The sequence below is a fragment of the Mixophyes fleayi genome, chromosome 12, assembly GCF_038048845.1.
Source record: "Mixophyes fleayi isolate aMixFle1 chromosome 12, aMixFle1.hap1, whole genome shotgun sequence".
NCBI lineage: Eukaryota > Metazoa > Chordata > Amphibia > Anura > Limnodynastidae > Mixophyes > Mixophyes fleayi.
Window position 1 is genome coordinate 62,552,692 of NC_134413.1, and position 21,094 is coordinate 62,573,785.

At 40.2% G+C, this 21,094-nt stretch overlaps 1 protein-coding gene across 1 annotated transcript in view; it reads left to right on the plus strand.

Annotated features, from left to right (window-relative positions):
• The window catches only part of LOC142108295 (vomeronasal type-2 receptor 26-like), a 34,369-nt gene extending 29,942 nt beyond the window's left edge, over window positions 1-4,427 (plus strand). The window contains exon 3 of the mRNA XM_075191932.1: window positions 3,526-4,427. Coding sequence (XP_075048033.1) covers window positions 3,526-4,427 — 902 coding nt within the window. The remainder of the gene's footprint in view (window positions 1-3,525) is intronic.
• Window positions 4,428-21,094: the final 16,667 nt, after the last annotated feature.

Genomic DNA, 21,094 nt, shown 5'->3' on the forward strand with positions numbered 1-21,094 from the left:
ACCTCTCTCTTTTAGTAAAATAAGGTGCCGAATAACATTCAATTATCCACGGGGCCTTGAATAACACCACCTGAGCATGGTTACAGTCGGCTTTCTTGAGAATATCAGGAGATAAAGATTTCAAATGAGATGCCACTTTATTCCATTTTGTTGGCGTGTTCAAACCTGCCATATTCCAGGAAACCCTGGAAAACCTGCTGAGCAGAATTAAATAAGGATGTTACAGTAGCAACAGGAAAAAAAAAGAATTAATATGCATTAAAAAAAAATATGAGAATAAAAAAGTAGACATGAACCTCTCCACTAATGGCAAAAGGATGTGTAAAAAAATAGCATAGAGTCCAACCGTACCTGTGTACCCACCAATTAAGTAAAACAAATAGAGCAACACATAGCAATAAAAAAAGATGAATGGGGGCGTCGTATAGCAGCCATTCTAGACAGACGCACATCTCATCATTTCCTCATTTGGACTAGCAAAATCCCTTGTCATTGGAATTTCCTGGCCCTCCAGAAAGTCCTTACCCTTTGTGAATATGGGGACAATCCTCCCCTGTACACCAGGGAGTGACAGAGCTGCCCCTGCAGCTGATCTGTGCAGCTGTCACCAACTTGGGGCCTGACCACGTGTGAAATTACCAGCGGGACCCAACTGAACTCTGGCCACTTGGGGGGAGCCCAATGCTTGGAGATGCCTGTGGTGCCCCCTACTGCCTGTCCGCCAATTTTGTGTGCTCTGTTAACAGGGTATACCATAAGTGAGGCAGCAATGGCGACCAGTGGATTTTCGGCAGGTTGAGATAGAGGAACTTGCCTTCCGGATTAGTTGCCCAGAATATCAGGGAGAACCAGGTGACAGGTAAGATTTCGAGGGTTCACAGTTTGAAGTCGCAGGCCAGTTGGTAAACGAGTGCAGATATTTTGCTGTGCTCGCTAACCCTCCCAGACTGCATTGTAAGGCATACAGTGGGGTGCAACTCCAACTGTTAAAGTCTCAGACTCCTTTCTGTGCTCTCTCCAGTCTCTTTGTGGCAAATTTGTATAGAATGATAAAAAACCTAGACGTAGCATGCTCTGTTTGGCCAAATCTAAACACAAAGGGGGCTTAGGTCTTCCTTTATTTGACAAATACTACAATGACACACAACTGAGCCACCTTATCTCTTCAATGGGTAGATATTGAAGTAGCGATGTCCCCAGACCTGTGGGTAAGATTTTTACCTTGGATTCCTAGAAGTATCAGACCAGCCGCAACACACATTACCCCCTCCATCCACTTAACCTAGGAGATGTGGGTCAAAATGAATAAACAAAGTGAACTGGCCCCTTATCCCTCCCCACTTACTCCACTCTGGTAACACCCTTGGTTTCCACTGGGTTGCATCAGGGCTTTTGCTCACCTTTGGCAGAGGGCGGGTCTGGACCAGTTTCTTCATCTGATGGGTGAGCACGCACCATATTCCTTTGCGGATCTTCGTGAGAATCATGACCTTCCCAACCACCTCAACTCCTACTATATCCAACTGAAAAGCTTCATACAAGCCTAGGCACAATCATCTAAGCTTCATCCACCAAGGCAGTTTGAACGCCTTTGTATTTATAACCCAGGACGGCGAGACTATATTTCCTTTCTGCATTGCCACTTTATATCCGGAAATTTTACTGTTGCCCTGATCAGTGACGTAAATAGCAAGTGCTGTCACTTTCTTCAATCGCAAATATACCAGTCGTAAATCAAACATGATGGGGATCTACTGTGTCTTTTTAAAGTTAAGTCTGCATTTCCTTTTTATCTGCTTTTTTTCAATCACCATTATTTTATAGGGGTTTACTCTGTCAGCAATGTCAGCATCGGTTATACTTACCCAACCCATGAACATACCTATATGCATTATGCTAACTCTGCTTTTTTAGAGGAGAATGGTGCGATTGGAGTATATGTGACAGATTCTCAATTGTGCCATTTTTCCAGAAGAAATTAGCTTCCTTTGTCCATGTTCCTAAGGGTACAACACTTATGGCCTGAATTAGGTTCAGACGTCGTCCATTTACATAGCATATCTTGTGTGAAAAAACTCTGTGCATGCCCAGAAACAGACATTATGCCAAATAATCCAATTGTAAGGCTGAATGGGGGAGGAAAAGAGTGGACTCGGATAGGCCATGTACTGTAAGGGTGTCCTAAGCAGATGTGGATGATTCAATTCCTATGTTTTGTATGCTTGTTATTGGCCGTATACTTGGCACCTGGCACAGGGCAGGTTTTAATGTTAACTAAAAGTGATGACTTGACATAGGCTTCGATTTAAAAGTTACACACATGTGTGTCAGTAGCTATCACAGAACAACTGTATGCTACTAAGTTATAAAATTAAAATACATTGCATGTACAGTACGAATTGAAAGCACACACATATATATATATATATATATATATATATATATATATATATAGAGAGAGAGAGAGAGAGAGAGACAGAGACAGAGAGAGACAGAGACAAATGAAGAGACACAGAGAGAAAGAGAACAAACAAATGTTTTTTGTTATCTATGAAAAGTTAGACTTATATAAATTATTATACTGGTAACAGTTCTCTTATTTTAAAATCCAATAATAGTTTTGTGCAATCTGATGTGAACGCTATGTGTGTACACTGCATTACGTTCTGATTGTCTACATATGGCAAGTACTGTTGTGGTAGAGTTTACATCCACCCAGATTCACATTGAATCATATATTGAGATACGCTTGGATTTGAAAAAAGTCAGAACCAGAAACAAGTTCTGTACACTTTTTTAATGCGCAAATTACATGCAGGTTGAGTTGTGAATTGAATCAGGCCCTCAATGTGATGGCCAAGACCCAATTGCTACATCTTTGAGGCAGTGTATAATTCTGCCCATTTGGCGTGGCTAATAAGACACGCAAGCTGAAGAACTCCAAATATGTAATGTGTCTCCAATGTGTCTCCAACCCTTGAAGATCATTAGAATATCTAGCGTTGTAAAACGATAATTTCATTACTTATTTTCAATTACTCATGTTTGCATTCAAAAGCAGAATACAGTCCAATAGAATGGCTATATAGCATTTTGCATTGATTTTCCTGATCATTCAATGTACGGTAAGCTCAACAGATTTGTCCTTATCGCAGCTGATGACATCTTGTCACATATATATATATATATATATATATGTTTCCATAAAAAGAGGTATAGTAAAAACACAGAGGCTCACTAAGGTTACCAGTTTTTATTATTTTTGTTTGACCATCAAAGGATCACAAACAAACCAATCCAATAATCAATTTGAGGCTCTTTGACATAATTGTGGGTGATACTTCCATATGCAAATATAAATGAGAAATGAAATGAGTAAGTAAAACTAGTTTACAGTGTGTTTTATGGAGTAACAAAAGACCTTAATTTAAACAGATAATAATGTTTTCTATACTGTTTGCTGCATTTGCCATGTTTATAAATATGTTTGTTCTGTGACTTAACATCATTGTTTTTTCTATGTAGATATGGAAATATGTCGCAGTTGTCCAGAAGACCAATGGCCTAATTTAAACAGAGACGCATGCATCTTTAAAGACATTTCTTACCTATCATACAGTGAACCTCTGGGGGAATTCATTACAGCTGTATCCATTGTGCTCTTTTCTTTGACTTGTGTAATCACAGCATTTTTTACAAAACACAGAAATACCCGTGTTATGAAAGCAAACAACCAAACAATCAGTTATTTTCTCCTAATATCTCTCAAGATGTGTTTCCTTTGTTCTTTGATATTCATTGGTCATCCCATCAAGGCAACATGTCTTTTACGGCAAACAATATTTGGAATCACCTTTACGTTTGCAGTCTCCTCCGTTTTGGCCAAGACAGTGACTGTAATTATTGCTTTCAATGCCACACGGCCAGGAAGCAAGTTGAGGAAGTTCTTGGGGAACAGATTGTCTATTTCTATAGTTATTTTCTGTTCTTTGTGTCAATTAATAATATGTGCTATATGGCTGGTAACTGCTCCTCCATTCCCGTACTATAACATGGAAGATGAAATTGGGAAAATATTAGCAGTGTGCAATGAGGGTTCATTGATTGGATTTTATTGTGTTCTTGGGTTTATTGGCTTTCTGTCCTTTGTCTGTTTTATTGTTGCTTTCTTATCCAGGAATTTGCCGGATATTTTTAATGAAGCCAAGTTTATCACTTTCAGTATGCTGGTGTTCTGCAGTGTCTGGATATCTTTTATTCCAGCTTATTTGAGCACTAGAGGGAAATATGTTGTGGCTGTGGAGATATTTGCTATATTGACTTCAAGCTGTGGGCTTGTCGTCTGTATATTTATTCCCAAGTGCTATTTTGTACTTTTTAGACCTGAGCTAACTATTAAAGGTATTACAATTGTGCAAAGAAATTAGTGCAACAATTTTAATGCTATACATTAAAATATGAAACACATTAAGGAATCAAGTGTTTTTTTTTTAAGTCTATTAGCTTGTATTAAGACTGGTATGTCATGCATGTACGCACCTCTGTTTTTTTATGTACGTTTTCTGAGTGCAGTATTTCATGTACCCTGTATGGTGGTATTAATAGATATGTAAGTGATTTATAGACTTCATTGTCTTGATATTAATATTTGTATCTTATGACTGGGTTTAGAAAAAATATTAATCTGAAAACATTCAGTTCAGGGATGACTAACCGTATGTGAACTTCAGTGACCAGGCTAACATGTTGTTTACCAATAGATGCCCCCGCCTCCATTATGGGTACTTAGTTGTCTCTAAGGCTTCCAAAAAGATAATCAAAATTCAAAGCCAAAGGGCTGATAGTAAACAGGCAGAATCCAAAACCAAGTTTGGTTAATCACAGAAATCCATATAGAGGTGTGTGCAAAGATAACCTGTCACGGTTAACACAATACCTGTCCTAGACTTGTACTGATAATTTAGACACCGACAGTGATACTCAGTGACCACATGGACATACGAGCACGTAGGTGAAGCAGGAAAAATATAATGCTTTATAAAACCCATTGAAAGTAGGGATGTGCACTGGCGACTTTTGAGGTCTCGTGTTTTGTGTTTTGGATCCGGATTTTCGTTATTTTTGAGGTTTGGATTTGTCTCGCAAAACACTTGACGAAAGGTCTCGGTTCGGATTTAAGGTTTTGGATTCGGATTTTTTTGCAAAAAAACATAAAAAGTTTAAAAATCAAGTTTTTGGGCTTATTTTCACTCCTAGGCTATTATTAACCTCAATAACATTCAATAACAAGCATTTCCACTAATTTACAGTGTATTCTGAACACCTCACAATATAGTTATTAGTCCAAAACGTTGCAACAAGGTATCTTTCTGGACTGCGTAGAGGAGTGGGTCACCACAATATATATTAAAAATGCTGAACTTTTATGAATCGCACCAATAAATGTACCTGGACTGCGTAGAGGAGTGGGTCACCACAATATATATTAAAAACCCTGAACTTTTATGAATCGCACCAATAAATGTACCTGGACTGCGTAGAGGAGTGGGTCACCACAATATATATTAAAAACCCTGAACTTTTATGATTCGCACCAATAAATGTACCTGGACTGCGTAGAGGAGTGGGTCACCACAATATATATTAAAAACCCTGAACTTTTATGATTCGCACCAATAAATGTACCTGGACTGCGTAGAGGAGTGGGTCACCACAATATCTTAAAAACCCAGAACTTTTATGAATCGCACCAATAAATGTACCTGGACTGCGTAGAGGAGTGGGTCACCACAATATATATTAAAAACCCTGAACTTTTATGAATCGCACCAATAAATGTACCTGGACTGCGTAGAGGAGTGGGTCACCACAATATATATTAAAAACCCTGAACTTTTATGATTCGCACCAATAAATGTACCTGGACTGCGTATAGGAGTGGGTCACCACAATATCTTAAAAACCCAGAACTTTTATGAATCGCACCAATAAATGTACCTGGACTGCGTAGAGGAGTGGGTCACCACAATATATATTAAAAACCCTGAACTTTTATGAATCGCACCAATAAATGTACCTGGACTGCGTAGAGGAGTGGGTCACCACAATATATATTAAAAACCCTGAACTTTTATGAATCGCACCAATAAATGTACCTGGACTGCGTAGAGGAGTGGGTCACCACAATATCTTAAAAACCCTGAACTTTTATGAATCGCACCAATAAATGTACCTGGACTGCGTAGAGGAGTGGGTCACCACAATATCTTAAAAACCCTGAACTTTTATGAATCGCACCAATAAATGTACCTGGACTGCGTAGAGGAGTGGGCACTGGGCACCACAATAAAATATATAAAAAACCTTCAACAGGTCTGCATTACACTACACATACGGCTGCTCCTCCATCCTCTCCATCATATACATGTTGGAGTTTTAGCATGTGACAACCTCTTGTTTTTGATAATGTCAGTGCATTTTGAATATTTTTCAATTTGCCCCACACCACTGAATGTACTTTATCTATGATACGCATCTATCTATCTTGACTGCGTAGTGTGGTGGCCCCGGTACACAATTTGGTACCGAGGCCACAATATAATTAAAATATTGGGCATCAACTGTCACCGTTGTTTAATATCTGATACACCTAAATATGGACTGCACAGTGGAGTGGCCCCGGTAGTAAATTTGGTGCCGGGGCCACAATACCTCCATCAACCCTCTAAATCCCACTCCACTGATGGCGGACACCGGGCGCACGTCTAACACCAACATTGCAGTTACAGCCTCAGTTATACGCTTTGCAATAGGGTGACTACTATCGTATTTTGTGGTCATGGCAAACGACTGTTGGACGGTCAATTGTTTTGTGAAAGACTTAGCGGTCTTACGACTTCCCCTCTGGGAAGATGACCGACTAACAGCAGCAACAGCAGCAGTGGCAGTAGTAGGCGTACCGCTGCAGGATTCCTCGGATGAATCCCGTATTGAGGAGGACTCAGTCTGGCTGCTGACTTGGGCTGCAGGACTGAATCTGATGGAGATTGTGGAGGAAGTTGACGAGGAGGGTGTTGCTGGTGTGTATCCAACTGGACCACGGGATTTAGGTGTCCCTGTACCGATGAGGGTCCTAGCCCCAGTTCCTGAACTAACCACTGAACTATGAAGGTTATTCAGGTGACGTATAAGGGAGGATGTTCCTAGGTGGGCAAGATCCTTACCCCTGCTTATTTGAGCTTTACATAAGCTACATATGGCCATACATTGGTTGTCTGGATTTGGATAAAAATAACTCCAGACCGAAGAGGTGCATTTTTTGGTCTTCTGACCAGGCATGACGATGGGCTTTTTCATCCCATGGACATCAGCTGTTTCCCCCCCTGGTGCCTCATTTACAATAACCACATCACCATCCTCATCATCAAGTTCCTCCACAGCGCCAGCTACATCATCAATAGCCTCCTCCCGAGCCACCTCTTCCCGTACAGTGATGGGAAGGTCAGGCTTGACAACCACCAACATCCTTGGACTCGCCTTGTGGATTTGTGATAATTTCTCTTTAGAAGGCAGAGTTGTTTGCTGTTTTGTTGCTGACAGCATAACTCTCTTAAATTTTTTGTAGGGCGGGGGAGGAGGAGGAGGGCTAAGATCCGTGGGTGAAGCTGAACCACTAGTCATGAACACGGGCCAGGGCCTAAGCCGTTCCTTGCCACTCCGTGTCGTAAATGGCATATTGGCAACTTTACGTTTCTCCTCAGATGATTTAAAGTTTCTCTTTTTGCTACTTTTTCTTAACTTGGGCTTTTTGGATTTTACATGCCCGGTACTACGAGATTGGGCATCGGGCTTGGAAGACGACGTTGATGGCATTTCATCGTCTATGTCATGACTAGTGGCAGCAGCTTCAGCATTAGGAGGAAGTGGGTCTTGATCTTTCCCTACTTTATCCTCCAAATTTTTGGTCTCCATTATTTGTAGCACAAGATACTGCAGAATGTGTGAACTTGGTAATATTGCAGTACCAATGGACTTATACTGCTGGATTGGTTTTGCAAATTTGGTTATAATTATTATATATTTTTTTTTTTTTAAATTTTTTATTTTTTTTTACTTTTTTTTTATTTTTAAAAAACTTGGGAATAGTGGGTAAATAACTATGCCCTTAGAAGCACAGAGCACAGGACACAGCACCACTGGACTGAACAGGACACGGCACAGGACCCAGCAGCACTACGGAACTCAGCAGGACAGAGCACAGGACACAGCACCACTGGACTGATACTGCAGAATGTGTGAACTTGGTAATATTGCAGTACCAATGGACTTATACTGCTGGATTGGTTTTGCAAATTTGGTTATAATTATTATATATTTTTTTTTAAATTTTTTATTTTTTTTTACTTTTTTTTTATTTTTTAAAAACTTGGGAATAATGGGGAAATAACTATGCCCTTAGAAGCACAGAGCACAGGACACAGCACCACTGGACTGAACAGGACACGGCACAGGACCCAGCAGCACTACGGAACTCAGCAGGACAGAGCACAGGACACAGCACCACTGGACTGATACTGCAGAATGTGTAAACTTTGTAATATTGCAGTACCACTGGACTTTTACTGCTGAATGTGTGAACTTGGTAATATTGCAGTACCAATGGGCTTATACTGCAGGATTGGTTGTGCAAATTTTGTGGTAATTAAAAAAAATTAAAGTAGTTTTTGGTATTTTTTAAAAAAACTTTTTTTTATTTTTTTAAACACAGGGGAATATTGGGGAAATAACTATGCCCTTAGAAGCACAGAGCACAGGACACAGCACCACTGGACTGAACAGGACACAGCACAGGACCCAGCAGCACCACTGACCTCAGAAGGACAGAGCACAGCACACAGCACCACTGGACTGATACTGCAGAACACAGCACAGCACAGCACAGCACAGCACAGCACAGAACTAAACAGCACAGAGGACCACCTAACACACGCTCCCTCTACCCTGATCAATGCCCGAGTGAAGATGGCGGCGACTAGCGGGGAATTTATAGGATCCGAGTATCGCGAGATCCGACAACGGGATTATGAGTCAGAGCCTCAGTTTCACTTTTGAATTTGGCGCCAATACCCGGATCTGTCTCGGATCCGACTCGGATCCGCAACGTTCGGGTGGGCTCGGATTTCATAAATCCGAGTGCGCTCATCCCTAATTGAAAGTGATCCTAGTAACAACATTGGTTGACTTTTCTATTGTTAACATCTTTCTATAATGAACAATGTTTTAGTATTGGTCTGATTATAATGTTTTACACTGTAAAATACTGTTATAGTCCTGAGTTTTCAATGAAATAATGCAGCTCATTACAGTTAGGTATGGGACCTCATGTGGGGTCTCTCCACGCCTAACCAATACAGAGCAGCTTTCCACTATATTGAGTACCTGCTACCCATCTCCTTCCACAATGGGCAATGACCATATGCTTTAAACGTGCAACTTAATGTTCTTACACATAGTATCTAGCTACTATATAGACTTCAATGTATCTAACCTTCTGTTTTTCACTCATAGAAAATTTATGTTGACCAAAGAGACCCTTTCCTTTTTGACTAGTTTTCTCAATATAAACCAGGCTACACAAACACTTATTGTTTTAAATAACGCATGGGTTAGTGACATGTTTGGTAACCCTTAATCTCCTATATCTGTCTTGAATATGTATGATTAAAATATCTGATAATATTAATATTGGTAAAAGTTAAAAAAAAAATTGGTTATGGTTTGGCTGCTTTGTTTAATTGTGGCCCAGTGTTATACAGAGGCCTTATGGAGGTTGTAAAATTGCCACCTTTTGAAGAGTCTTTAATATTCGTGTCGAAACAGACACCAGAATGTTTATCATTAAAAAGGATCAAAGCCCATTTGCCTAAACTATCATTGCATGATATTTCCACATGGTTAGATAGACCTTGGCGTTGTTAATTTAGGATGATTTTGACAAGTTCAACTGGTTTGACTGTAACTGCTAACTGTTATTTTATTAATACAGAATTCAGTTTCCCTAAAAGATACAAACTATAGTTTCTCCTAACATTCCAAACATTTAATAAAATTGGTGCTGTGAAGGAGATCCATTTCTGGATGACTATCTCTTCATGGGGAGACAAGAGAGAGGGCAGTGGGGAGACAAGAGAGAGGGCAGTGCTGTAAGAGAAAGGGATTAATTTAAAGTGGATATTTTGACCTACCACTTTAGATCCTAATACCTCAAAATCCTCGGGGTGCAACTATAACCATTCACCTCACCAACACTTTCTGTGGACTGTGGGAACAGTAAGATCCCTTATCCATACTAGCCTTGTTTTAGGGCATGAATATGGGAATGCACACTACATTCATACAACCCTGGAAATGCCCAATAACGTTCGATCTTGAAAGCCAAGCAGGGTGGAGTCAGGTAAGTAGCAGGATGGGAGACTACCTGGGAACACCTGGTACGGTAGGTACAGTGATCCCTGTGTATTTTGCTACAGGTTCAATGTGGGATAAGATCAAAGTTCCCAAGACCTAGGGATTCAGTGAATCGGGTGAGTAAGGAAATTATGAATTATAATAATGAGAATGAAAGAACTATGAGAAATGTTTTCACTTGTAGCCCAGTATGTGGGTCTCTTAGTTGTCATTGTATAATACATGTATTTATTAAAAATGCCAGAATAATATTCACGAAACAGCTAATGATGTGTCACTATATTCCATTTTATATAGTTTATTAGTTAATAATGTGGGGCACATTATACCACAAGATAAATTAATCATTTATAAATACCACTAAGATGTTCTCTCTTAAAAACAGTCTCAAATCCATTTGAAGTTACGCCTCCAAATGATTTACGTTTCTGAGTTCAATTCCAATATAGTTATTTGTACCTTTAAAAGTAACACCTGATATTGGCTTTGGATTGTACAATTATATTTATACATTTAATGGAGCCTTACTCTCAGCCACAAGATAAACAAACCATCTACCACTGAGATGTAATCCCTTATATATACTTAGATGTAATCTCTCACATATACTCCTATTTTATTTGAAGTTACGAATACCATGAAAATTATTCCGTCATATACACCCTTAATTCCTTTTGGAGTTAGGCTTCTGAATGATTTATAGATCTAAGTAACATTCCTCTATACTTTCCTGTATATTTTATATTTGGTTATGATCATAGACTTATACATTTAATCTCATGTCTACATATTTAACCTCTTTGGGAGATTAATCCATGCACCTGAGAAATTTAAAACAATACGTGGCACTTATTGTCACACTAGTATTAACGCTGTGAATGTGCATCTTAAAGAATATCAACTGATTCAAATATTTATTTACCTGCAATGTGTAATCTGTAAACAATAAGTTGTTAATGTGATTTTGACAATGAAACAATTGCCATTCGAAGTCATCCATATTAACACTGACTGCCCAACTCTTGATTGAATTGCAAACAAAGGAGATCCAATCAGGAAAACTTTGAGAAAAGAGTGAAATATAAGTAGAAGCAAATCATCGGGATTTTACAACACATTGCCATGGAAAAGTTTGAATCAGACGAAATGTGTTAGTCATGCTGGCGTCCTACACAGGAAACTCAGAATAGTGGAGCGCATGCGATATCTTAGATCCCCTCACAAACACCGGAGTGTGCATGCAGGAATGTGCTTTACTGGGTACCCAGACCGTGGTTGACCAGGACTTAAAACAAGTATTATATCTATTGGAATAATTATTATACTGGGATAAGATATTGGAAACTTACTTCCAGGATTAATCGGATTGACATTAGGAGAAACTCTAATCTGGTGACTTTTGGACATAAGAGGTTACAGATTTTCACCTAGTCATTTATGATTATTGGCTGCTGCAAGTTTTATTGCTATCTGGTCACAATAGACTAATTCCATCTCTCAATAATTAATGTTTTTTGTCCACTAAATTTATATCCTTTATGATTCTTATCATGGTTTCATATTCTTATAGTGTTCTGTTGTGTTAGCATGATTAAGTGATGGTTTTATAATATATTTATTTAATATTTAAACTGTGTTAGAATCTGACAAGTTTTTATTCAAATTTTGACCTATGGTTTAGGTTCAACAATGGTTTAGCATATTAATGATATAGTCATTTTAGGGGATTTGCATTTTTTATTGTATGTTTTATCTAATTTTATCGAATTTTGATTGATAATGTATATTAAAATGTTATATTATGAATACACACATTTGGTTTGTACTTGGATAACATATATAGGAAAGAGTCAGGATAAGGTTGAGTTGTGACTCTTGCAATTACATTATAAAATCAAGGTGAGCCATTAATATCTGACATCCGAATTATAGAGCCATTCAGCAGTAAAATAATACTCATACGTCTTAAAGAGAAAATATGCAATAGCCTAGTTAATCATTATTAACCGAAATAATGCTTTAAAAAGTCAATTGAGCACAAAGCCACTACCATGTACAAAATGTAAAATATGAAGACAGATTTATATTTGGGGTAGGGCATGTCCTAGATCAACTTTACATTTCTGTATAAAAATAAAGCTATCAAGTATTTGTGTGCTACATGCAAAAGCAGTCAATATTTTCCTTACTTGCATAATAATAAACTAATTTGCACCCTTTGCATTGTAACATGGTTTGTCCAGGAGCAAATGTACTCTTTTTTTGCTTTCCGTAATGAATCAGGCCCGTTAAGTTAAAGGAAGCATTTGGACATTCAGATGGAGATGTCAGAGGCAGATGGATGCACTGGATAGGTAAAAGTGACAGTGGAGGCCCAAAGAGTATATAAGTTTGCTGAGAAAGGAAGTAAGGAGAGAGAAAATCAAAGACAAAGGCTAAATCTGATAGAAAAAGAAAGAGTAGGGCAGTTGAATCAGAAGAATGGACACTGAAGGAGCATCCTGAGAGGTAGTTGGCAAATCAGGGAAGGACAGTGTCCCTAAGCGAAGATCAAGAGACTTAAGGGTATGAAGGAGAAGAGGATGATCGACAGTGCTGAAAGGAGCAGTGAGATCATGGAGTATGAAAATAAAAAAATTAGCCCTTAGGCTGATCCAAGAGTAGGTCATTGGTCACTTTGGTGAGGGCATTTTTGGTGAATTGAAGAGGATGGAAGCCATATTAAAGAGGGTGGAGAAGAGAGTGGGAGTAGAAAAAGTGGGTTAATCAGTTGGAGACAAGCTGTTTAAAAATTTTGGAAGCAAATGATAGCAGAGAAATAAGGAACTAGTTGGAGACAGAGGAAGGGTCAAGACACAGATTCTTAAAAACAGGTGAAATAAGCGAATGTTTGATGATGGAGGAGAAGACACTGGTGGGGAGAGAAAGTGTAATGAGGTGAGCAAGGTGTCAACAATCATTGGGGAGAGAAAGTGGAGAAGCAGGGTCAAAGGACGAGGTGGAAGTTGAAGAGGGGGAGAAGAAAGATCTTGGACTCAGCTGAAGGCAGGAATGAGCTGAGGGCGTCAAGGTTATCGGCAGAGAAGGTGGATGAGGTTGAGAGGTGGTTCTTGGGAAAGGAGATTTTGTTGTGGAGATTTAAACTGTGTCTCTACAGCAGTGAATTAAGGGGGAAGGCGGCGTGATATGAGGGACAAGATAGAGAAGCTAATGTACAGTTGCAAACCGATGGACTGGTGGCTGTTGGACAGGCAGGGTGGAGATGAGTGATTTGTAGTAGATTGTTTGGCAAGAGAGAGTGCAGTGCTGTAAGAGAAAAGGATGTAATTTAAAGTGGATATTTTGTGGACTTTCGTCATTTAGTGGGTGAATTTTTGGATGTGGTGAGCCAGAGGAGAGTGATGGCTTTTGAGTTAGTGGAGATGAAGTGGGCTGGCAGGGGTGGCAGCATCAGGCCATCAGAAAGTATAGAGCTATAGAAGGACAAGGCAGCATTGGAACAGGACTGGGAGGAAATGGGAGTGAAGAGGGATTGTAGAAAGGTCAAGAAATGAAGAGGGTTGAGACCATTCAGTTGTCACTGTGTTTATGTGACTTTCTGGGAGGGTGGAGAGGCAGAGGGTAGAGCAAAAACAAAGAAAAGAAGGTTGTGGCCAGAGAGATGGAAGACTGAGTTGGGGATGTTGAAGATGTTGCAAAAGAGGGAGTACATGAGGTCAAGATAATGACTATTGCATTGGATGAGAGACAAGGACCATTGCAAGAGATCATAGGAAATATGGAAACATAGAATTTGACGGCAGGTGAGAACCATTTGGCCAATCTAGTTTGCCCAATTTTTAACCTATGGTAACCTCAATCCTTGTTTGATCCTTTTCTCTTTGTAAGGTTATCCTTACGCCTATCCCAAGCATGTTTAAATTGTTCTACTGTATTAGTTTCAACCACCACTGATTAGAGGCTATTTCATTTATCCACTACCTTTTCTGTGAAGCAGTTTTTCCTCAAATTCCCTCTGAACCTGCATCCCTCCAGTTTCAGTGCATGTCCTTGTGTTCTAATATTTTTCTTCCTTTGAAGAATGTTTCCCTCTTGTACCTTGTTAAAACACTTGATATATTTAAAGTTTCCATCATGTTCCCGCTTTCCCTTATCTTCCCCAAACTATATATACTGTATTAAGATCTTTTAGCTTTTCCAGGTATGTTTTGTGCTGTAGGCCATGCACCATTTTAGTTGTCCTTCTTTGTACAGTATCTAATGTATTTATATCCTTCTGGAGATATGGCCTCCAAAATTGAACACAGTATTCTAGATGTGGCTGTACCAGTGACCTATACAGTTATGTCACGGAGCCTGAGTTTGCAGTAGAACTCGAAACCATGCTGAAAAGAGATTTGCCCCCAGTGAAGTGGGGAGTCTAACAGTAGATAGATATTCACCAGTGTTTTTCTGCAAGGGTATATGGACTTAGCTGCTCTCTAGCCACAGGTCGCGGTCCTACAAGGGGGATTAGAGCAGGGTCAGATGGAATCGTGAAGTGGAGCAGGACTGCTGGACGATAAATGCAAAGGGTCAGGTGAACGGCAGTGAACCGAAGCGTTGAGATCTTTAGAAAGCGAATAGCTGAGAGCAGGACTAATTATGAGGCATGAGGTTCCTGCAACAATAACATAGGTCTTGATTGAGGAACAGGTAACACAGAATACCAACTGAGAGGTGGTGAACTGATGCACTGAGATCCTTGGAAAGCGAATACTTTGAGAACGAGACCGATGATGAGGCACAAGGTTCTTGCAATAATACCACAGGTCTTGATCATCCATCTAGAAGGAGGTGAGTGTGAGGAGTTTTGAAGCAGCAGTAAAGATGAGTGTGTTGGAAATTTTTTTGAAGTGACGGAGAGTTAAAGTGAGTAAATAAGCAGAGAGGAATTGGTAGAGCCACTGTAGATGCCACTCTCTTGACCATTTCTCTAGTCTAACTAGATCATCAGTCATTTGTTTTACCCCATCTGGAGTGTCTAACCTGTTGCCTATCTTTGAGTTATGTTCAAAAAAGCATACTTTCCCTTCAATACCATTTTCAATGTCACCAATAAAGATATTAAAAAGCACTTGTCCAAGTATAGATCCTTGGGAGACTGCACTGGTAACATTTCCTTCCTGTAAATGCACTCCATTTACTATAACTCTTTGTTTTCTATCTTGCAACCAAGATTTTAGCCATTCAACCATCTTAGAATCCAATGCCAAGATTTCAAGTTTATTTGCTTGTTTATTTGCTGTTTGGGAACTTGTAAGTTACTGGATTTGAGATATTTTGCAACTCTTTCTTTTAAGAATGTTTCCAATTCCCATACTACTGATGTAAGGCTCACTGGTCAGTAGCTGCTTGCCTCTTCCTTGATCGCACTTTTGTGCAGTAGGACTACATTTGCTCTTTTCCAGTCCTCTGGAATTACTCCTGTAGCTAGTGACTGGTATAATAATTCTGTAAATGTTGTTACCAGCATCTGGTCCAATTCATTTATCCACTTTTAGTTTTGAGAGTTATGTATTTTATGAGTATGCAATAATGGCCATAAGTTTTGAGAAAGACACAAGTAATGGTTTTCACAAAGTTTGCTGCTTAAATTTTTTAGACCTTTTTGTCAGATGTTACTATGGTATACTGAAGTAAAATTACAAGCATTTCATAAGTGTCAGAGGATTCTAATGACAATTACATTAATTTTACGCAAAGAGTCCCTTCTTTTTGAAAACCTCTGCAATTCGCCCTGATATGTTGTCAATCAGCTACTGGGCCACATACTGACTGTTGGCCGCTCATTCTTGCATAATCAATGCTTAGAGTTTGTCAGAATTTGTGAGTTTTTCTTTCTCCACCCACCTCTTGAGGATTGACCACAAGTTCTTCATGGGATTAAGGCCTGGAAATTTCCTGGCCATGGATCCCCGAGTCACTTAGTTATCACTTTTACCTTATGACAAGGTACACCATCATGCTGGAAAAAGCATTGTTCGTCCCCAAACTGTTCTAGGATAGCTGGAAGAAGTTTCTCTTGTGTTAGGAACCCCAGCAGCCAGTACCACAAAACCCGGAGTCCACTCCGGAAGTCTGGTGTTCACTGTTGCCCCTAGTGATGGGGACAGGCTTGGCTGCAGACAAACGGAGGGTCGTGAGATGGGTACTGGCTTGCGGAGAACCTAGGAACAGAGAGTTATGGCAGACCGTATTTCCAGAGGATGAGCCGAGGTCAGGGGTAACTTGCAGAAAGAGATAGTCAAAAACACGCCGAAAGGTCAGGGTCACGAGCAGGTCAGCAGAATCAGGAGTACAGGCCAAAGATCAGGGACACAGGCGAGACGGCAAAAATCCAGTAAACAGGGAAGGGGTCATACACGGGTATTCAGAATTACAAAGAAAATACACCACTGAGGCACAGGAGCAGGCTAGGCACAGGGGCACTGAGCTATAACCGGCAGGGAGGCTAAGCCCTCCCTGCCTTATAAAGCAAAACTGGCCAATGGGTGTGCAGATAATTAGCCCTATGGGCTGCCCAGATAGCACACCTGAATATTATCGCGCGCGCCCGGCTGCCTCTAATGCCGGGACGTGGCCCGAGACCTGGAAGTGACGTCCCGGTCATCTTAGCGAAGGCCGGGACGCGGAAGAGAGAGCACCGCCGCAACTCGTAACATCTTGGAGAATGTTTTGATACCATTCTTTATTCATGGCTGTTTTCTTAGGCAAAATTGTGAGTGAGCCCAATCCCTTGGCTTAGAAGCACACATGAATGGACTCAGGATGCTTTACTGTTGGCATGACATAGGACTGATGGAAGCGCTCACCTTTCCTTCTCCATACAAGAGTTTTTTCTTGATGTCCCAAACAATATGAAAGGGGATTCATCAGAGAAAATGACTTTACCCCAGTATCAGCAGTTCAATTCCTGTACCTTTTGCAGAATATCAGTCTTTCCTTGATGTTTTTCCTGGAGAGAAGTGGCTTCCTTGCTGGCCTTCTTGACACTAGGCCATCCTCCTAAAGTCTTCGCCTCACTATGCGTGCAGATGCTCTCACACGTGCCTTCTGCCATTCCTGAGCAAGCTCTGCACTGCTGGTGCCCTGATCCCACAGCTGAATCAACTTTAGGAGATGGTCCTGGCGCTTGCTGGACGTTCTTGGGTGCCCTGAAGCCTTCTTCCCAAATATTGAAACTCTCCTTGAAGTTCTTGATGATCCGATAAATGGTTAATTTAGGTGCAATCTTACTAGCAGCAATATTCGTGGCTGTGAAGCCATTTTTGTGCAAAGCAATGATGACTGCACATGTTTCTTTGCAGATAACCATGGTTAACAGAGGAAGGACAATGATTTCAAGCACCACCCTTTTTTTAAAGCTTCCAGTCTATTATTCTAACTTAATCAGCATGACAGAGTCATCTCCTGCCTTATCCTCGTCAACACTCTCACCTGTGTTAACGAGAGAATCGCTGACCTAATGTCTGTTTGTCCTTTTGTCACAGGGCTGAGATGCAGTGGAAATGTTGTTTTTTGGATAAAGTTATTTGTCATTGCAAAGAGGGGCTTTGAAATTAATTGCTATTCATCTCATCACTCTTCATGACATTCTGAAGTATATGTACATTGCTATCATAGAGAATGAGGCAGCAGACTTTGTGAAAAATAATATTTGCTTCATTCTCAAATCTTTTAGCCATGACTGTACTTGCAACTTAACTGTGGCCCCTTCCTTTCTCTTTCTGTAGTGAACTATGAGCAAAAATAATTATTAAGATGATCTGCTATTACCTTATCTCCCTCAACAAAACTCTCATTCTCTGTCTTCAGTCTTATTATACCTCTTTTTGTTTTTCTCCTTTCACTTATATTTCTTTAAAACAACTTTTGCCCCTTTTACCTACTGACTGGGCCATATTCTTTTCAGCCTTTGCACATCTGATTTACTTCTTAGCCTCCTTCTGTCTAACAAGATACACCTCTTTGTCTTTGTCAGGATAAAGCATAGATCTGATATGCTGAAATAGAATATTGGATGTCAGGACCCAAATAAATCTTTGCATGAATACCTAAATTAACCTGATGTTCAATTCAGATAAAGGTGTGACCAAATGAGCCCAAGAACAGGTAATTGAGTTAGGTAAACCCTTTGTGCAGAGACCAGCTTTAGATATGCAGATCACAGACATCCATTGTATTTGATCATGTATTTCCCTAGCTAATCCACTTCCTTTTAATAGGTAGTATAAACACAAACTTACCCCTAGGTGTAAATTAGAGAGCTTGCAGTTATTTACAAGGGATAATTCATAACTGCAGGGTAAATAGGTTGTACCAAGTGAATCCATTGATAAGCTAGTGTAACAGTTAAAGACGCATAGTCTGATGTAATGGTGTTTGGAGGTTTTTACATCCCAGTGTGAGGAGATAAGCCTGCCACTGTTAGCAGCTTCCAGGACTGTTTGCTTTTGACACTTGAATAGACTTGTAGGTACCGCTCAGCAGGTGGTCTGGCTCAATGAGGCCAGGGGATAACATAGCCTATATGTAATACTGTATAGACAGAAAGATTTCAGTTTTAAAATATGCCACTTAAGATCAATTAAAGTAGTGATCCGCCACATATTCCTCAATAGCATGATTAAGGACAGCTCATATGTTAAATAGGAATTCTGCCCCACAGAGAAATGAAGAAAAGGAGTGGAAGCTCTGTGAATGCCCTGTACTTAGGCATGTTTGATATGAAAAGATTATAAACAACGCACGGTTAGAGACATGTTTGGTAACCCCTAATCTCTTATATCTTTCTTGAATATGTATTATTAAAATAACTGATAATATTAATATTGGTAAAAGTAAAAAAAAAAATTGGTAAGGGTCTGGCTGCTTTGTTTAATTGTGGCACAATATTATACAGAGGCCTTATAGAGGTTGTATAATTGCCACCTGTGACAGGATGGACCGCCAATGCCACCCTGTCTGTTGCTGCTGGGAACTGGCTGGGCTTACTTTGCCACCATTCTCTTTCGTCATTCCAAATGCGCCCTCTTGCCACAGTAGGAGGGGCTTACAAATGCTTTCACCACTGGACTCCTTACCGGTATCCAGTACCGGGTTTCTTCTGGGTAACTGGTGCTGCGAGTGTACCCCGTTACTGGTGTACCTGGGTTGGTACTCCTGAACTCTTACTATGGATCAGGGTTGCTGTGGATGGATCGCCCCTGGGCTATCACACAGGCAAGAGCTGCAGGGTAGCAGGCAGAGTGGTGGTACAGCAAAAGCTGTGTTCAAATCTCAGAAGCAGCTGGAAACGGATTAGATTTTGGATCTAATCTGTAGGTCACAGGATTTTCAGCATGAAAGATATTTTCAAGCAGGTCATTGAAGCAAGTGATGTTTATTTGCAGTCACACTGATTGGAGGTACCAGTGCTAAGGTCAGATTAAATCAGAAGAACAACTATTATTAGAAAACAGTGCTGTTTTTATACACATTTGAACACAGCCTCACTGGGTAAGTCAGCCCCATAGAGGTCTAAGCTTATTTAAGATTCAGGATGTAACCTGTTTACCAAAACATGGATTTACCCGCAATGCAAAGTTAACAATATTTACACTTATCTGTGATATCCTAAAACCTTGCTGTGATTTCCTGCATCTTATTTCAAAGGCAGGAACTCTACTAGCAAATCAATGGGTCTAATTAACATGAATCCTTCAGACAGTCGCAGAAAACACATTCCCCAAAGAAAGGTGCAAACCCCTAGCAAGCCATTTCCCCACATCCCAATACACAACAGACTTCCATCCACAAAGGCTTATTGTATCTGATATATACCTCCAGAAATAATGCATTTCCTCTAGTAAGGTTAAACAAGAAAAACAATTATTCCCCTGGTCTGAGAAATAAAGATATTCCTTTTACCAAAATGCCCACAATATCAAAAATAAGTACATTTGCAATTATGTTATTAAGTGCCCTGCGCTATTTCCTTTAAATAAATTTATACCAAAAGTTATTTATAAGTAATCAAGTCACACTGCTACCACCCTTGTCCATGCGGAAACCAACGTGTCATGTCCCAATGATTTGGCTCCTGGTCCGCAGTTCTGCTAAGACAGTCCATCCACATTGATGTGAGCCTTTCCTTGCTTGTGAATTATGTCAAAGTCAAAAACTTGAAATGCAAGGCTCCAGCGCAACAGTCTGCTATTTCCCCTGAGTTGTGTTGTAGCCACTTTAAAGGATTATGATCAGTCACCACAGTAAAATTTCATCCATACAAATAAGGTTGACGTTTTTTCACTACCCAAGAATGGCCAAACATTCCTTCTCAACATACCCCACCAACCGGGTTAGCAGTTTTCTGCTCAAACAGGGCACGGGGTGCTCCTGCCCATCTGGCCCCACCTGGCTAAGTACTGCTCCCAGTAAACAGTGTGATGCATCAGTCTGCACAATATAGTCCTTGGCATAATTGGGCACCAACAGTATTGGCGCACGATCCAGAGCTTCCTTTAATGGATAAAATGCCAGCTCACAAGCGGTGGTCCAGTCAACTACTTTGGGGAGCTTCTTCTTAGTGAGATCTCTCAGGGGC